General features: G+C 41.7%; 1 protein-coding gene across 1 annotated transcript in view; it reads right to left on the reverse strand.

Annotated features, from left to right (window-relative positions):
• The window catches only part of znf704 (zinc finger protein 704), a 220528-nt gene that overhangs the window by 169470 nt on the left and 30879 nt on the right, over positions 1-20179 (reverse strand). The window contains exon 2 of the mRNA XM_063065602.1: positions 18611-18858. Coding sequence (XP_062921672.1) covers positions 18611-18858 — 248 coding nt within the window. The remainder of the gene's footprint in view (positions 1-18610; positions 18859-20179) is intronic.

A 20179-nucleotide genomic window follows, 5' to 3' on the forward strand; every position in this document is an offset into this window, starting at 1 on the left:
TCCACGGTAGAGCCATTGATGTACAATAGAGAGTGGTCGACCCAAGCCTTCCTGAAGTCTCTCTCGTCTTGTCCACGCTGACACTCAGGTTGTTGTTCTCGCACTATTTGACAAGCCTCTCAACCTTCTCTCTGTATGCCAATTCATCATTGCTGTTGATGAGGTCAACCACTGTTCTATCATCAGCGAACTTTGAGCCGAATCTGGCAGCGCAGTTGTGAGTCAGCCGCCGACTCAGCACACAACCGGGGTGGAGGGCAACTTGGTCTTTCTGTTGAGAAGTCCAAGATCCAGTTACAGAGAGAGGTGTAGAGTCCCAACAAGGACATTTTACCCACAAGCCTCTTAGGTACGATCATGTTAGACGCCAAGTTTAAGTCAATGAACCAGATCCTGATTTTTGAGGCACTGCTCTCTAGGTGGAGCAGGACCGAGTGGAGGGCTGAGGTTATCGCATCATAAGTGGACCGGTTTGAGCGGAAGACGAACTGGAAAGGGTCCAATGTAGCTGGAAGATGGCATTTTACCAATCACTCAAAACTCATCATGATTATGGAAATCAGTGACTCTGGGCGATAGTCAATGAGGCCAGTTACCATTGCTGTCTTGGGTAGCGGAATAATGGTGGCTGCCTTGGAGCTTGCAGGGACAGTGGACTGTTTCTTTCTTTCTTTCTTTTTAAATCTTTTTATTGAATAAGTATACAAAAAGGTAAGCCATATAGGCACTAATACACTGTTAGAATATAATAAAATTACAGGAGATATTAATACAGAAAAAAAAAGTGATTTTTTTTTTCTTTTTAAATCTTTTTATTGAATAAGTATACAAAAAGGTAAGCCATGTAGGCACTAATACACTGTTAGAATATAAGTTTCAAGGTGATATTAAAGGTATCAGTGAAGACCTCTGATCCGGACAATCCCTCACCACCTGACCAAGTATGTTGTCCAGCCCTGCAGTGCTGGGAAGAGGGGGCTTTCCTTGATGTCACATCGTTTAATGGATCAAATCGTGCATAGAGTCCATAAGGAAGGGAGGCCTCACTGCCATTGATGCACAGGGTGGACATGTAATCTGTTATGGCTCGAATACCCTGCCACACATGTGCCACGTGTTCCTGTTGTCATAAAGGTGTCTGTGAACTTTCTGTGCCTACTCATGCTTTGCCTTCCTAGGGGAGCGCGGTTCTAGCTGGCCTTAGAGATGTCCTGTCTCCTGATCTGAAGGCAGTGTCCCGATCCCTAAGCAATGCACAGACTTCTGCAGTCAATCAAGTAACGTGCTCGATGTGCTTCCCTATGTAGCCAGTCACCGAATCTGTATATTCATCAATGTTGACATGATTATTGTAGGTAGGGCCTCCCTGAATATCCTCCAGTCCGTACTTTCGAAGCAGTCCTACAATGCTGAGGTGGTATTTTCTGGCCAGGTCCTGATCTCCATGGAAACACTCACAACACTCTGGAGGAACTCAGCAGGTCGGGCAGCATCCGTGGAAACTATGAGTTGACGTTTCCACGGATGCTGCCCGACCTGCTGAGTTCCTCCAGCGTGTTGTAAGTGTTGCTTTGATCCCAGCATCTGCAGATTATTTTGTGTCCTGATCTCCATGGAAACTGGTTTCAATTTTTTAATCAGCGGTCTGTGTGCAGGGATTAGCAAAATGATTAATTGGTCTGAGTATCCAAGGTGAGAGTGGGGGCAGCCTTGCAGGCTCCACGAACGTTGGTGCACACCAGGTCTAGTATATTGTCACCTCCGGTTGCAAAGCTCACGTGCTGGTAGAACTTCGGCAGTACTGTTTCTACTTAGGCATGATTGAAGTCACCAGCGACAATGAAGACATCATTGGGGTGAGTGGTTTTGAGGTTGCAGATGGAACTGTAGAGCTCCTGCAGTGCTTCCCCAGCACCAGCACAGGTTGGGGGGAGGGGGATGTAAACAGCAATAATCACAATGGCAGTGATTATTCTCTTGGTAAGTAGAAGGGCCTGCACCTCACTATTAAAAATTCTAGTTGCGGGGAGCATGGTGTTACTAACAAGGTGTTCAAACACCAGTTCTTACAGACCCCCTCTGTGGGTCATACCAGAGGTTGTGGCATTTCTGTCCACCTGAAAGGAGATTAGGCCTTCTAGCTGGATGGCCAAGCCTGGAATAGTGCCTTGAAGCCATGTTTCCGTCAGGACGAGTCCCTCATCTCCCCTTGGTTCAGACATACAGTAGATGCGGGTAATCCAGTTTATTTCCCAGCGATTGGATGCTAGTGAGTAGAATCAACGGGAGTGTAGGCCTGCAATGATCCATTTTAAGTATTGTTTTAATGGTGTGCGCTAACCGCGTTTCTGCATGAGCGCACTGCTCCTGACAACCACGTCCCCGAGTAGCTGTAGTAGACTGCGAAACGGAGCGAGAAACAGCTCCCCACGTTAGTCTGCAACTGCACAGCACCCTTTTATTCCTCTCACTACACTTTATACTTTATTGTCGCCAAACAATTGATCCTAGAACGTACAATCATCACAGCGATATCTGATTCTGCGCTTCCCGCTCCCTGAATTACAAATTGATAGTAAATATTAAAAATTTAAATTATAAATCATAAATAGAAAATAGAAAAATGGGAAGTAAGGTAGTGCAAAAAAACCGAGAGGCAGGTCCGGATATTTGGAGGGGACGGCCCAGATCCAATTCAGGATCTGTTCAGCAGTCTTATCACAGTTGGAAAGAAGCTGTTCTCCCAGAGGGAAGAGGGACGAAAAGTGTGTTGGCTGGGTGGGTCGTGTCCTTGATTACCCTGGTAGCACTGCTCCCACAGCGTGCGGTGTAAAGTGAGTCCAAGGACGGAAGATTGGTTTGTGTGATGTGCTGCGCTGTGTTCGCGATCTTCTGCAGCTTCTTTCGGTCTTGGACAGGGCAACTTCCATACCAGGTTGTGATGCACCCTAGAATGCATCTATAGTGCATCTATAAAAATTAGCGAGGGTTTTAGGGGACAGGCCAAATTTCTTTAGTCTTCTCAGGAAGTAAAGGTGCTGGTGGGCCTTCTTGGCAGTGGACTCTGCTTGGTTGGACCAAGTCAGGTCATTTGTGATATTGACCCCAAGGAACTTAAAGCTTTTGACCTGTTCCACTTGTGCACCACTGATGTAAATCGGGTCGTGTGGTTCACTACTCCTTCTGAAGTCAACAACCAATTACTTCGTCTTGCTGACGTTGAGGGATAGGTTATTGTCTTCGCACCATGCCACCAGGTTCTTAATTTCCTCTCTCTACTCAAACTCATCGTTACCCAAGATACGGCCTACAATTGTTGTGTCATCAACAAACTTATATATTGAGTTCAATGGAAACTTGGCTACACAACCATGGGTGCACAGTGAGTACAGCAGGGGGCTGAGAACACAGCCTTGTGGGCACCGGTGCTCAGAGTGATTGTAGAGGAGAGCTTGTTCCCTATTTTTACAGCCTGGGTCCTGTCTGTGAGGAAGTTGAAGATCCAGCTGCAGATCTGAGTGCTAAGGCCCAGGTTCCGGAGCTTAGGAATCAGTTTATTTGGAATGATGGTATTAAGGGCAGAGCTGCAGTCAAAGAAAAGGAGCCTTACGTATGCATCTTTATTCTCCAGGTGTTCTAAGGAGGAATGTAGGGCCAGAGAGATGGCATCTGCCGCTGACCTGTTGCTCCTGTAGGCGAATTGCAAAGCGTTGAGGTTGACCGGTTGATGTGTGCCATAACCAATCTCTCGAAACACCTCATAGCAATTGATGTCAGAGCCACAGGTCGACAGTCATTCAGGCATGCCACCTTGCTCTTCTTCGGCACTGGGATTGTCGTTGCCTTCTTAAAACACGAAGGGATCTTAGGCTGAAGCAAGGAGCAGTTGAAGATGTCAGCAAACACTCCAGCTAGCTCACTTGCACAGGCCCGGAGAACCCGTCCCGGGATGCCATCTGGACCCGTCGCCTTCCTTGGATTTATCTTCAGGAAGGCACTAGCAAGGTAGACTCACAGAATTTAGTGTTCTTAATGTTCGGGCTTAGAAAAGATGAACAGGACAAGAAATTGCCAGCGTTAGCTGGAGCCAAAGTGGCTGGTGCATCCATGTGCACCAACATCTTGATTACTTTAAAATTTTGAAAAATTACTTTGACCAGTTATTGGAGTACTTGATGTTGTTGCTCTTTTATAACATTCGCTTTGACAAGCAGTTGAAGGTACAACACTGTCATTGTAACTGTTAAACTATTTATGCCCAGTAAATAACAATAAAAGCCTGCAGATGCTGGAAATTTGAAATAAAAACTTAGTTTGCATAAAGGTTTTTCGATGTTAAATATTAACAGTTTCTCTTTCAACAGATGAAGCCCACCCTGCCGTGGTTCTAACATTTTCTGCTTTTGCTTCATTTTGTTTATGCCCCATACTGTTATTGTTTTTAATTCTTCACTTAAGGTCCTGGTCCTTAGATTCCCAGAACAGACTAACAGACTTTCCCGGTGGAGATCATTGAAATTGTACCAGAGGATCTTGCTTCACCAAGTTATTGTAAATTGTAAATATAAAATATAATTATCTTGGGACAGTTTGAATAATAAAGACCTTCTAATAATAATTTCAGAAATCCTTGTTGAATCAATGATTTTCTAAGGATTCAGAATCTGGACTAGTCAATGCATAAATAGCTTGAAAATAAAACTTTGCATTAATATGTAACATGTGCCTATAATTTTGTCCCTCACTGCAAGCTTTAACACATTTTGCCAGTTTGGTACTACTGCAGTAGCACTACGGACTGTGTTAAATGGTTCCGGTGTTGAAATCAGGTCCAGTTGCATCACCAGATGTGATGTGGCATCATATCCCTGAACACTTTCTTCTATCACCAAGCAGGTTTCGAAATCAAACGTTACCTCACATCGGCACAGTGGGAGAGGTTATGGGAGAAGAGGAGGTCTGAGCTTAAATGATGTGTTGTGGCAAGACAGGGGAAGGTTTCCAATGGATTTGATTTACAGTTGATGCAGATGTTGGGTAAAAAGGTTTCACCCTGCAACACGAACTTCCCTCATCATATTCCGAGATTATCTACACAAGAAAAACGAGGGGATTTTTTTCTTTTTGAACAACAGTCAGGAAACAATTGACAATGTCATTAAAACATTATTTGAATTAAAAAGTAAAGAACCCCCCTTAAAAGCAGATACCTGCCACAATGGCCGTTTGATAAAGGGATGGATGTTTCTGCCCATACTTTCAATGTCACCACTGACCACAAAACTCTGTCACTAATGGCTGAAGAAAAATAGTAAAAAAAATTTAACTGCAAAAAAAAAACACAGCATCTTTGACATAAGGCCTCAAGAAGGCATTCAAAGATTATTAACATTTAACATTGAATCATACATGGATTGAAAACAGAGAATATAAAACATAGAAATCTACAGCACATTACAAGCCCTTCAGCCCACAACATTGTGCCAACCATGTAAACTACCCTAGAAACAGCCTAGAATTTCCCTAGCACATAGCCCTCTGTTTTTCTAAGCTCCATGTACCTATCTAAGAGGCTTTTAAAAGATCCTATTGTATTTGCTTCCACCACAGTGCATTCCACTATCAGGACATCGGAACCAGAGGTGAGGGCTGGGCCGGTTCTGCTCACTGCTTGGTGATGTTTACTCCAGTCTGCGCCGCACTGAAGCTATGGCCTGCTCCGGCTGCACGGGGTTCATATCTGCGGGCTCCGCGATACTTATTCCGCCGTGCGCTGAACAGAGCCTGAGGCTGTGGGCCTGCTCCAGATGCTATTTGCTTACTTTTATTGTTTGCACAATTTGCTATTTTTTTCTCCACTATGCATATTGGGTGTTTGACGGTCTTCTGTTTTTTTTTGGGGTTCTTTGGGGTTTCTTTGTTTTGTAGTGGCTGCCTGAAAGGAGGCAAATCTCAAGGTTGTATAATACAGCGGTCCCCAACCACCAGGCCGCAAAGCATGTGCTATCGGGCCGTGAGGAAACGATATGAGTCAGCTGCACCTTTCCTCATTCCCTGTCACGCACTGTTGAACTTGAACATAGGATTGCCAACTGTCCCGTATTTGCTGGGACATCCCCTATATTGGGCTAAATTGTTTTTTCCCGTATTTCCTCCACTAAGGTAGAGCGTTCCTATGAAACCTTTCGTGCCGAAATGGCGTGAAGCCAAGAAGCAATTACCATTAATTTATATGGGAAAAATTTCTGAGCGTTCCCAGACCCAAAAAATAACCTAACAAATCATACCAGATAACACATAATACCGAAAGTAAATAACACTAACATAGAGTAAAAGCAGGAATGGTATGATAAATACACAGCCTATATAAAGTAGAAATAATGTATGTATAGTCCGGAAGATGAAGGCATACAGTAACCGATTTGTGGGGAAAAAATTGGCACGTACATGCATGCGCACAACACACATGCACCTCGTGCATGCGCACACAGGTGCCCGCGCAAGGCTTTATGGTCATGGTGGTCTTTCCTGGGGTAAAGTATCCCGGGATTTGACTGCTACTATTGTCCCTTATTTGGGAGTGAGAAAGTTGGCAACCCTAACTGTAAAAGACATGTTGAGGTGAGTTTAACCCTACTTGAACACCCACCCCTCGTTGGCCGGTCGCAAAAATATGTCAATATTAAACTGGTCCGCGGTGCAAAAAAGGTTGGGGACCCCTGGTATAATATATACACACTTTAATAATAAATGTACTTTGAACTTTGAACATGCAGGTATTGGGCTGGAGAACCAAAACTTGGCCAAGGAGAATGGCCTTAACAGAAGAAATGCAACGGAAGTAAGGAGGTTTAGAAATGAAGCTATAACCAAGCAGCAGGGCATGCAGCTTCTACAATCTGCAGCACAAAAGAAGAACCTCAGCAGATGAGATTTCCCCACTATTGCAAACTGCAGATTTCTGGAACCTAAGGGTATTCCTATGACTATCCTAGAAGGGGTGGCCTTGTCAGGAATTAACCATTGTTGCTTCCCATCTGATGTAAAATGAGCAGGTTTTAAGGATGTCTTTGTTTTTTTTCTGACAAATTAATGGTCATGACACAAGAGGTTACAATTGAAAGGCACACCCTGATTTAACAAAATTGTAAACTCTTTTATTATTGTCACCCCTACCGAAGTAGAGTGTAAAACATATCTAGCAAACGATTCATACAGATTATTTCATTACATCCCTATTGTTACAGACCATAAACCAAGCCAGAAACCTTGGTGTTGTGATGGACCCCGACTTGAATTTTAACTGCCGCATAAAGACAGTTACAAAGTCAGCCTACTACCATCTTTAAAATATAGCGAGAGTTAAAGGATTTATGTCTCTGCAAGATCCAAAAAAAACTCGTCCATGTATTAATTTTTAGTTGGCTTGACTACTGTAATGGTGTTTTCACAGATCTCCGTAAAAAATCCCTGAGACAGCGGCAGCTCATTCAGAACACTGCTGCTAGAGTCCTCTCTAAGACCAAGGAAGTAGACACATCACTCCAGTTCTCAATCACTACACTGGCTTCCTGTCTATCAGAGGATTGACTAAAATATTACTACTGGTTTATAAAGCACTGAATGGTCTAGGGCCAAAATGCATCTCCGAACTCTTGCTGCATTATGAACCTTCCTGAGCTCTCTGGTTGTCTGAGAGGGGTCTGTTTACTGTCCCCAGGGTCAAAACTAAACATGGTGAAGCAGCTTTTAGTTACTCTGCTCCACATATCTGGAATAACCTTCCAGAGGATCTGAAGCCTTCCCCAACTTCAAGCTCTTTTAAATCGAGGCTTAAAACTTTTCTTTTCGCTGTAGCTTTTAATTAGAATCTCCTGCACTGTAACTTCTATATATCATATCTATTTTTTGTGTAACTTTATTCTTATATAGTCTTAATTTGATGTTTGATTTTTATATCTTGTTCTATGTAAATCACTTTGAACTGCTTTGTGTTTGAAAAGTGCTTTACAAATAAACTTGCTTGCTTTCAGGAGTGCAATGAGGTAGTACAAGATAAGCAATAACAGAATGCAGAATAAAAGTGTTACAGTTACAGAGAAAGTGTATTGTGAATAGACAGTAAGGTGCAAGGCCATAATGAAGTAGATGGTGAGGCCCATGGTTCCATCTTATTGTACAAGGGAAGCACTCAATCACCTTATATCAGTGGAATAGGCTGCAAATGAGGAGCAGAGAGTGGGGGGGGGGGAACACAGCCTATATCATTGCCTCGAGACCTTCCACAGTCTTGTTATTAATGTATGTATTGAGGAAAAAACTATTAAATAATGCATAATAACGCTTTTTTAAAAAAAATTAAACATTACAGTTTCTTCAAAAACTTTATATTGTCAATTAAACTTGAGGAAAGCAGCTGAGGTTAAAACATTCAGCAACCAAACACAGGTTAGGATATACACAAGCTCAGGAAAAAAAAATCTCTGAATAGTCTGATCTAATTTAGCATCTCTGTATTAAATATTCAATCATTTAAATTCAAATGACAATGAATTCCAGTTAGTGGGACACATTGGGACCAGTACCATGAGACCATAAGATTTTGCTGGAGAATTAGGCCATTTGACCCATCAAGTCTGCTCTGCCATTTCATCATGGCTGATCCAATTTTCCTCTCAGCCCCAATCTCCTGCCTTTTCCCTGTATCCCTTCATGCCCTGACCAATCAAAAATCTATCAACCTCTACTTAAACATACATAAAGATGGCCTCCAGAGCTGCCTGCGGCAAAGAATTCAACAGATTCGCTACTCTCTGGCTAAAGGAATTCTCCATCTCCATTTTAAAAGGACGCTCCTCTATTCTGAGACTGATCTTAGACTCTCCCACCGTAGGAAACACCCTCCCCACATCCACTCTATCAAGGCCTTTCACCGTTCGATAGGTTTCAAGGAGATTACCCCTCATTCTTCTGAATTCTAGTGAATACAGGTCCAGAATCATCAAATGCTCGTCATATGACAAACCATTCAATCCTGGAATCATTTTCGTGAACCTTCTTTGAACCCTCTCCAGTTTCAGCACATCCGTTCTAAGATAAGGGGCTCAAAACTGCTCACAATCCTCCAATTGAGGCCTCCACTAGTGCTTTATAAAGTTTCAACATTATATCCTTGCTTTTATATTCTAGTTCTCTTGAACTGAATGCTAACATTGCATTTGCCTTCCTCACCACAGACACAACATGCAAATTTACCTTTCAGGAATCCTGCACAAGGACTCCCAACTAGCTTTGCATCTCAGTTTTTTGTATTTTCTCTCCATTTAGAAAATAGTCAACACTTTCACTTCTTCTACCAAAGTACATGACCAACACTGTATTCCATTTGGCAGTTTTTTGCCCATTCTCCTAATCTGTCTAAGTCCTTCTATTGCCTCTCTACTTCCTCAAAACCATCTGCCTCTCCAGTTATCTCCATATCGTCTGTAAACTTTGTAACAAAGCCATCAATTCCTTCATCCAAAGCATTGATATATAACATAAAAAGAATCAGTCCCAACACAGAAGCTTGCGGAACACCACTAGTCACCAGAAACCATTCAGAAAATGTTCCCTTTATTCCCACTCTTTGCCTTCTGCCAGTCAGCCACTATTTTATCCATGCTGGAATCTTTCCTGTAATACCATGGGCTTGTTAAGCAGCTTCAAGTGTGGTACCTTGTCAAAGGCCTTCTGAAAATCCATATTCACAACATCAACCAATTGTCCTTTCTCTATCCTGCCTGTTACTTCTTCAAAGAATTCCAACAGATTTGTCAGGCAAAATTTTCCCTTGAGGAAATCATGCCGGCTACGGCCTAGTTCATCATGTGCCTCCAAGTATCCTGAGACTTTATCCTTAATAATCTACTCCAACATCTTCTCAACCAATGAAGTCAGGCTAACTTTCCTTCTGCTGTTTCTTTTCCTTTTTTGAAGAATGGAGAGACATTTACAATTTTCCAGTCTTCTGGAACCATTCCAGAATCTAGTGATTCTTAAAAGATCATTACTAGTGCCTCCACAATCTTTTTTTTCAGCCATCTCTTTCAATACAGGTCCAGGTGACTTATCTACCTTCAAACCTTTCAGTTTCCCAAGAACCTTCTCTCTAGTTATGGTAACTTCATAAACTTTATGGCTCCTGACACCTGGTACTTCCACCATACAGCTAGTGTCTTCCATAGTGAAGACTCATGCAAAATATTTATTCAGTTCATCTGCTATTTCGTTGTCCCCCATTACTACCTCTCCAGCATCATTTTCCAGTGGTCCAATATCCACTCTCACCTCTCTTGTATGCTTTATGTATTTTTATACTTTATACTTTATTGTCGCCAAACAATTGACACTACAACGTACAGTCATCATAGCGATATTTGGTTCTGTGCTTCCCGCTCCCTGGATTACAAATCGATAGTAAATATTAAAATTTTAAATTATAAATCATAAATAGAAAATAGAAAAATGGAAAGTAAGGTATTGCAAAAAAAAACAAGATGCAGGTCCGGATATTTGGAGGGTACAGCCCAGAAACTTTTGGAATCCTCTTTAATATTACTGGCCAGCTTTCTTTTGTATTCCATCTTTACCTTTTTAATTACTTTTTGGTTGCCTTCTGTTGGTTTTTAAAAGCTTCCCAATCCCCTAACATCCCACTAACCTTTGCTCTATTATATGCCTTCTCTTTGACTTTTATGTTGGCTTTGACTCGCCTTGTTAGCCATGGTTGTGTCATCTTTCCTTTAGAATACTTCTTCCTCTTTGGGATGTATATATCCTGCGCCCTCCAAGTTGCTTCCAGAAATTCCAACCATTGCTGCTCTGCCGTCATCCCTGCCAGTGTTCTTTTCCAATCAATTCTGGCCAACTCCCAGAATTCCTTTTATTCCACTGTAATATGGATACATCTGACTTTAGCTTCTACTTCTCAAATTTCAGGGTGAATTTGATCATATTATGTATGATCGCTTGTCCCAAAGGGTTCTTTTTCCTTAAGCTCTCTAATCAACTCTGGTCCATCACACAACATCCAATCCAGAGTAGCTGATCCTCTATAGAGAGCTCAACCAAGAGTTGAGCTGAAAAGCTATCTCGTAAGCACTATAGAAATTCCCCCTCCTGTAATACAGCATCAACATGATTTTACCAATCTACCTGCATATTGGACTCCCCATGCCTATAGTAACATTGCCTTTTTGGCATGCAGTTTCTATCTCCTGTTGTAATTTGTTGGCAACATCCTTACTACTAGGGATTTGAGATCTATATACAACTCCCATCAGTCTTTTTACCCTTGCTGTTCCTTGGCTCCCTCCACAATGATTCAACATCTTCCAACACTATGTCACCTCTTTCTAATGATCTGATTTCATTTTTTTACCAACAGAGTAACGCCTCCCCCTCTGCCTTCCTGCCTGTCCTTTCAATACAATTTGTATCCTTCCACATTAAGCTCCCAGCTATAATCTTTCAGCCATGATTCCATAAAGCCTACAACATCGTACCTGCCAATCTCCAACTGTGCTGCAAGTTCATCTACCGTATTCCATATACTGTGCGCATTCAGATTCACCCTTTTCAATATTGTCGCACCATGCTCAACCTTTTCATCCCTAACTTTGTCTGAGATCTTACCAAAACCTGCCTCCACAACCACTCCACTAACTATTCTGGCACTCTGGTTCCCATCCCCCCTGCAACTCTAGTTTAAACCCCACCGTGCAGCATTAACAAACCTTTCTGCTAGGATATCAGTCGCTCTCCAGTTCAGGTGTCAACTATCCCTTCTGTACAGGTCCCACCTTCCCTGGAAGAGAGCCCAATGATCCGAAAATCTTATGCCCTCCCTCCCACACCAACTCCTTAGCCATGTACTTAACTGTAAAATCTGGCCTCCCTAGCACATGGCACAGTTAGCAATCCTGAGATCACAACCCTGGAGGTCCTGACTTTTAACTTAGCACCTAACTCCCTGAACTCCCCATGCAAAATCTCGTCACTCATCCTACACGTGTCATTAGTACCTACATGGGCCACGACCTCTGGCTGTTTACCCTCCCACTTAAGAAGTCTTGAGGACTTGATCTGAGTTATCCTGGATCCTGGCACCCGGAGGCAACATATCATCCGGGAATCTCGTTCTCACCCACAGAAACCCCTTTCTGTTCCCTTAACTAGTGAATCCCCTTTCACCACAGCTCATCTCTTCTCCTCTCTTTCCTTCTGAGACAAACAGCCAGACTCAGTGCCAGCGACCTAACCATCGTGACTTTCCTCAGTTAGGTCATCTCCAAAGTGATACACCTGTTGCTGAGGAGGGATGGCCATGGGGTACTCTGCACTGGCTCCTTAATCCCCTTTCCCCTTTCTGACTGTCACCCAGTTTCCTGTGTCCTGCACCTTGGCTGTAACTACCTCTCTATGTGCCCTATCTATCACCCCCTCAGCCTCCTGAATGATCCAGAGTTCATCCAGTTCCAGCTCCAACTCCTTAACGCAGTTTGTTAGAAGCTGCAGCTGGATGCACTTCTCGCAGTTGCAATGGTCAGGGCTACTGAAGGTCTCCCTGCCTTCCCACATCCCGCAAGAGGAGCATTGTACTATCCTGTAGCATCTCGACATAGTTATGAAGAAATTAAAAAAACACAAGAAGTATATTTTGGCCCAATTAAGCAGCTGCCCTAATTAGCAGTGATAAAACAGCCTACAGAGGAGAGGTTTACACCCTGACACAGTGGTGCCAGGATAACAACCTCAATGTCCAACAAACAAAAGATCTGATCGTGGATTACAGGAGGAATGGAGACAGGCTCGGCCCGATCAACATCAATGGGTCTGCAGTTGAGAGGGTGAGTAGCTTCAAATTCCTCGGTACACACATCACCAATGATCTCACCTGGACTGTAGACATCGGTTTTGAGGCAAAAAATGCACAACAGCATCTCTTCCACCTCAGGCGACTGAAGAAATTCAACATGAGCCCCCAAATCCTCATTGAGAGCATCCTGACTGGCTGTATCACTGCCTGGTACAGGAACTGCACCAACTGTGATCGCTGGGCACTGCAGACAGTGGCATGGACAGCCCAGTGCATCTGTAGATGTGAACTTCCCTCCATCAAGGGCATTTACAGCAGCAGGCGCAGAAAGAAGGTCTGGAAGATCATCGGGAACACCAGTCACCCCAACAAGTAACCGTTTCAGCTGCTTCCATCCGGCAAATGCTAACGCAGCATAAAAGCCAGGACCAACAGGCTATGGGGCAGGTTCTTCCTCCAAGCCATTAGACTTTTAAATTCACATGTCTGTACATTGTAACTGAGTCATAACGCAAAGGTTTTTACTCCCTCACATTGTGGGATGGATGTAAGATTTAAATAAATTCAAATTCTGAAAAGACAAACTACCATTTAATGGAGTAACGAATTATTTATATTCAAATTACAGTGGATTCCAGTTAAATGAAATACACAAATTAGAACACTACCAATACTATTACAGTACTATAAAAATATGTATTAGTTCCTAAATAGTTCAAAGTGCAATGTAAAATTTATTATTAGAGTCACTCCTGTGGGCATACTGAGTGAATCTATGGAACAATAGCTGTAAACAGGATCAATGAAGAACAAGCAACACACACTAAAAACGCTGGTGAATGTAGCAGGCCAGACAGCATCTATAGGAAGAGGTACCGTCGACGTTTCGGGCCAGGACCCTTCGTCAGGACTAACTGAAAGAAGAGATCAAATCTCTTACTATCTCTTCTTTCAGTCAGTCCTGATGAAGGGTCCCAGCCCGAAACGTCGACTGTACCTCTTCCTATAGATGCTGCCTGGCCTGCTGCATTCACCAGCATTTTGTGTGTCTTGCTTGAATTTCCAGCATCTGCAGATTTCCTCATGCCTGCGTCAATGAGGAACAAACTGTGCAAATGCAAATACAAATAAATGGCAATAAATAACAACAGCATGAAATAACAAGATAAAGAGTCCTTAAAGTGAGACCATTGGTTGTGGGAACACCAGAAATAGAATGAGTATAGTTATCGATAGATGAATCCATCCAGTGTACATTGCTGTGTTCTTTTGACTGATGTAAATGAACAAAATCATTGCAACCACCTAGTGCTGATAATGGACGGCCGTCATTGCCTTCCCGCATGAAGTGGTGGTGTAATCCAACAATAAATTCCCTGGCATACAATTATCAAAAAAAAAATCACTGCTTTTTGAGTGAGCGTCCATTGGCCCAAATTGGTAACATAACACAAGAACTCACAACTGACACCATTTGAAAACTTTTCTCTCTGAGCATAGTGTGGTGTCTAACAGCCACAGAAGCGCATGCAACTGATGCTGGTTAGAAACTGTTTCACAACAGTCTCCCATCCCATCCCAATTAAGTGGCATAGTGCCCAAGTGAACGAAGGGAATCCCGGCTCCTTTCTCAATTAGTATTTGTTCCTTAAGAGTTGTTCCAGATAAGCAGCTGCCCAGATTAACCAATGGCCCAATTAACTGGAATCCAGTGTGTTGTGATGTAAACAATAATGAAAACTGTCAGGACAGCAGAACTGCAGGACTTGTATATGGCCCAGATAATGAAATGGACAAGAAAAAAAATCATTGTGGGCACTACTCACCAAGAAAGCTGCCTTTTCCATGTATGTATTTATGCACCATTAATTCCCAATCTGTAGTTCTAACTTAATTTTGATTAAAATCTTTTTTCTTTATAATTGTTGAATGTTGTTTTTTGATGCATGTTGTGACAACCAGCACAGCAAACTTCTAATACATACGGTGAATAAAACTGATCCTTGACGTATTATAGCTAAAATAGTCACTGCCAAAGAGCTGATGTAATGGCAATTAAAGGACAAAAAAAATGTTCAGAAGAAGGCTGATTTAACTTGAAACACAAATTGTTTCTCTGTCCCAAGATGCTGCCAGACCTCCTCTGGATTATCATTTTCTAATTTTATTTGATGTTACACCATTGCTTTACCAAACATGAATATGACTAAGAAGGCAGAAATCTGATTGCTTGCCGGCCAAGGTTAGCCACAGCTGACCAAATGCACGTCAGCAGCCAGCAGCCAATGCCACTAAAACAAAATGCAAAAGCAGCAAAGATGTGCGCAAAGATTAGCAGCTGGGTAGCACAACTACTGCATTTAACCGTCTGAATCAAGCTTAGGGGAAGGTAGCAGAAACTTTACGTTTTGTCCTGAATAAAAATATCTCCAATTGCTGTAAACTTCTGTGGTGCTCAGATGGCATGCCTCCTAGGTTTGTAGGCTGCACATTCTCCAAGGAAAGATCAGATAAATCTTAAAAAGTCATAGTGATTGGAAGATCACTGTACTTCCATACCATATAACAATCCAATTGTATGCAGTGCAAACACACCAACTAGAACACAGACAAACAGAAACCTATGTTTGAAATGAAAAGCTGGGTGCAAGCACATTCATTTTAACTGCTTCAACAAAGTTGTAAAACCACAATAGTGAGAATTTAACATACGCCACTTGCACACATCAAAGGAAAGCAAGCACTTCAACTCTGCATCAAGAGCACTGCTCTAATCTTTAAAACCAACTATCAACAGCATAATCATCTCCTCAGTTGGTAAACCTACAAGTTGAGGTGATACTCCTTAATCAGATCATCATTTTTTATTGAAAGTATAAAATTGTCCATCACAGATGCTGGAAATCCAGAGCAACACAAACAAAATGCTGTAGGAACTCAGCAGACCAGGCGACATCTATGGAAAATAGCAAACATTCAACATTTTGGGCCCAGACCCTTCATCGGGACTGGAAAGGGAGGAGAGAAGTCAGAGTAAGAGGTGGGAGAAGGGGAGGAAGAAGTACAAGCTGGTAGGTGATGGGTGAAACTGGAAGAGGGAGAAGGGGTGAAGTAAAGAGTTGGGAAGTTCATTGGTGAAAGAGATACAGGGCTGGAGATAGGGAATCTGATAGGAGAGGACAGAAGACCATGAAAGAAAGGAAGCATCAGATGGAGGTGATGGGCAGGTAAGGAGATAAGCTGAGAGAGGGAAACAGGAATGGGGAATGGTGAGGGAGAGAGCAATTACCAGAAGTTCGAGAAATTGATGTTCATGCCATCGTGCATTTATGCATGCTATTTATATTGTAAACACATGCTAGTTTTTATGTAATTATGCACATTTTATTACATATCCAGACTTAAACTAACTTATTTTTATATGATCCTTTAATCTTTAGAATTGTTGAAAGTTATTGCTTTTTGTAGCACACTGTGCCAACACACCACAGCAAATCCCTAATACATGTAAATGTATATGGCAAATAAATTTGATCCTTGATCTGTGAGCATGCTCCTGACTGCCTGGGGAGACAGTATTTGGAAAGTTGACTGCAATTCTAAATCCAAAGTTTATGTGCCCTATAAACAATTTAATTTCTTTCATATGCAATTTTCATGTTTTAACAAAATAGCTGAAACTTATTTTATGCTGTTAATGGTTTTTTTATTACAACTAACTTCCTGAGTATAATAGTAAAATTTCTAGATCAAACTATGCAAAATATATATGCATTGAAAAATCAAAGTGAAAAATATTTGCTTTCAGCCCTTGTATAACTCTCCTGATTAATGTACATGTAAATTCATGACTTTCAAAATGAGTCACAAAGCATCATTACATATTCTCAATGTACACAACTGTGTTGTTGTAATTACAACTGAATTATTTAACTTCATGACTGTTGGTACTGCGTTTTTGTACCTTGGCCCCAAAGTAACCCTGGCTGTATTCATGAGTATTCATGCATGGTTGAAAGACAATTAAACTTAAATTGAATTGAATAGGTCAGAGATGCAGGTTCATGCCATTTTCAGACATACGCTTTTTGGGGAATCTGCCATTTTTTTTCTCCCCCAATCAACAGGGTCAGCATTTCATAGTTTTATGAATTGGTATGACCCAGCTGGTGGTGTAGTGGCATCAGTGTCGGACTTCAGGACGAAAGGTCCCGAGTTCGAATCCAGCCGGCTCCCCTGCACGCTTTCGATCCATGCTGGGTTACGAGCAGGTGATCTCTTTGGAAACTCACCCGGCAGAAGGCAATGGCAAACCACTGCTGTAAATTGCCTCGTACGCGACTCCCCACTATGTCAGAGAGGTGTGGAGGGAAATCGCTCGCTAACTGGAGAAACTTCGGATGCGACGCACAGTTCCTTTTTTTTAATGAATTGGTATTTCAAATTATGTGGGGCAGTAAATCTCCATTGCCTTGTGTCAGATGAATGGCAACGTTTTGCTGGATTTATTATATTTTCTGCTTGGCTCCAGTTTCTGATCCCAATAATGCTCCACATATCCATCCAATGTAGCTGAGTCATTGGTTTGTGTTAGGCCTCTGTCTTTTGCTTCATAATCGTAAGCAGGAGATTATTGAGAAAGTGCACTGTTGTCACATATTTTGCTCAAAATATTATAAAAAGATTCACGCCATTTTCTTTTGGAAATTTTCCACAGAAACAGATACTTAAGAGTATTTTCTTATAATGTTTTAATATCTAAATACATTGGAGCCTGGTTAATTGGGACACATTGGGACCAGTACATTATGGACCAATTAAGCAGCTGCCTCAATTAGCTGAAGTTTCATGGAACTGGTGAAAAAGGTATAAAAAGACAATCTACCATTTAACTGAGTACCAAATTATGTATTTAAATGAAATACAGAATGAACTAGAACATTACCAACACTACTACAGTTGTATAAAACTGTAAATTAGTTTCTAACAGTTATTAATAGAGGAATTCATAAAGCATACGCTGCCGTGTTCTTTTAATTGACTGTAAATAAATAAAATCAGTATAGACACCTAGTGTAGATAATGGACTACCTTCATACAATACTTTTGACAATTGCATCCTTCAAATCTTCATTTTCATTGTACTATTTAGGATTATTGTCGATACCTTCAAATTCTTCGTAATTCCTAACTTGCTGAAGTAGTGAAATAGTTTCATTTTCACTCCCAGCCATTTCTGGCATCTTCAAGCCTGATTGCATGAAACTGCACCGAGCAAAACAGTTCTGAATTGCCTTGCTGCTTATTTCTTGACAACTATCAGCGACAAAAATCACTACTTTTTGATCACAAACACAAACAACTTACACTATTTTAAAATTGTCTGTTCTATGTACGGTGTAGTGTCTAACAGCCACAAAAGGGCAGCGACTGACACTAGTTTAGAAGCTGTTTGGCAACAGTCTTCTGTCCCAATTAAATGACAATAGTGTCCCAAATAAACAAAAGGCATTCTGGCTATCTTCTTGATTAGTCGGCCTTAGTAAGCAGCTGCTCCAATTAACCATGATGGACTGTGCTGATTTTAGACGTGGATTTTGGAAGCACACCAAATAAACATTATGTTTCCCTTTCTCTGCAGATGTAGAGTGTTTCCATCATTTTCTGTTTTTAACTATAAAAATAAATTTTACTGTGACAAAAGGTTTGAGTATTTCACATTTTCTTATTTTAAAAGGATAATTCTCCTACCTTGCACGAGGGACATCAATATTGGAAGAAACGACTTTTCTCTTCTGATCAGAAACAGCACCAATCGGTCGTACGTGGTCCTTGTCGTGATCTTGAATCCTGCCAATCTTTTTAGTTTCTAGTATCTTCATGGCTTCAATCTTTCTCACAAGGGGCAACTGCTGCTCCAACACCTTCTGGTGGTTCTCGGTGTGACTTTGATCACATGACAGTGTGACAGAAGATGAGTCACGGCCATTGCAATAGAGCTGCAGGAGCAAATTACAACGTTGAGGTTACTGCCGTACCTTTGGCAATCTGCAAAATCTCTCTGAAACATTGACAAAGACCTTTCACATCACACAAATATAAAGATATACAATGTACTGTAGAAGGTATGCTGTAAAGTCTTTATAGATACCACAGAAATAGAGAGAATTCCGCGGTAAACTTTTCCCTGCTAATAGATGTAAACATAATATAAAGGTCGATGGGAGAAGGCAGTTTAAATGTTTCAGCGTGGACTAGATGGGCTGAAGGGCCTGTTTCTGAACTGTACTTTTCTATGACTCTATATTATGCCAAATTTTAATAACAACAGAGGAATAAAAAAGTAAACATTTCCCATGCCATTGGCAGTGGACTCCGTAATTAACAAAATCCATTGTCACACTAATTTATTATTTATTTATTTAGCGATACAACAGAATAATGGGACCTTCCAATCCAAAGAGGCCACACTGACTAATTACAACCATGTGACCGATCCCTTGTTGTTTGTCATCTGTATTAATGAGTCAGATGACAATATGGAAAACTGGAGCAGCAAAGTTGCAGATGACACCAGGACTGGAGCGAGACATAGTGGACAGCAAAAAAAGTTATCACAGCTTACAGCACAATCTGGACCAGCTTGAAAAATGGGCTGAGAAATGGCAGGTGGAATTTAATGCAGACAAGTGTGAGGAGTTGCACTTAGGGAGGTCAAATCAGAATAGGACTGACAGTAGAGCATTGAGATTTGATGGTGTTATACAAGTTATGAGAGGTATGGATAGGGAAATGCAAGCGTGTTTCTTCCACTGAGATTGGATGAGACCAGAACTAGAAGTCAGGGGTTAAGGATGAAAGGTGAAATATTTAAGAGGAACCTCACTCAGAGAGATGTATGAGTGTGGAACAAGCTGCCAGCAAAAGCACTGAATGCGGATCTGTTTGCAACTTTGAAGAGAAGTTTGGTTAACTACGTGGATAGGAGGGGTACAGAGGTCTATGGCCCAGATGCAGGTCGATAGGACTAGGCAAAATAACAGTTCGGCACGGATTAAGTGGGCTGAAGGACCTGTTTCTGTGGCTGTAGTACTTTATGACTCTAACCTGTACATCTCTGGAGCATACAAGGAAATCGAACACACAGACAAACGTAGGAAGACCGTACAAACTCGTCACACACAGCAGTGGAATAGAACCCAGGTCGCTGGTGCTGTGATACTGTTACGCTAACTGCTAACATACTGGCCAACATCAATGTTCTGAGAAAAAATTATCAAGTAATGTGAGAGAATATTTATCAGTCGACATGTACCAGTT

The sequence above is a fragment of the Mobula hypostoma genome, chromosome 1 (assembly GCF_963921235.1).
Source record: "Mobula hypostoma chromosome 1, sMobHyp1.1, whole genome shotgun sequence".
In the NCBI taxonomy this organism is placed as follows: domain Eukaryota; kingdom Metazoa; phylum Chordata; class Chondrichthyes; order Myliobatiformes; family Myliobatidae; genus Mobula; species Mobula hypostoma.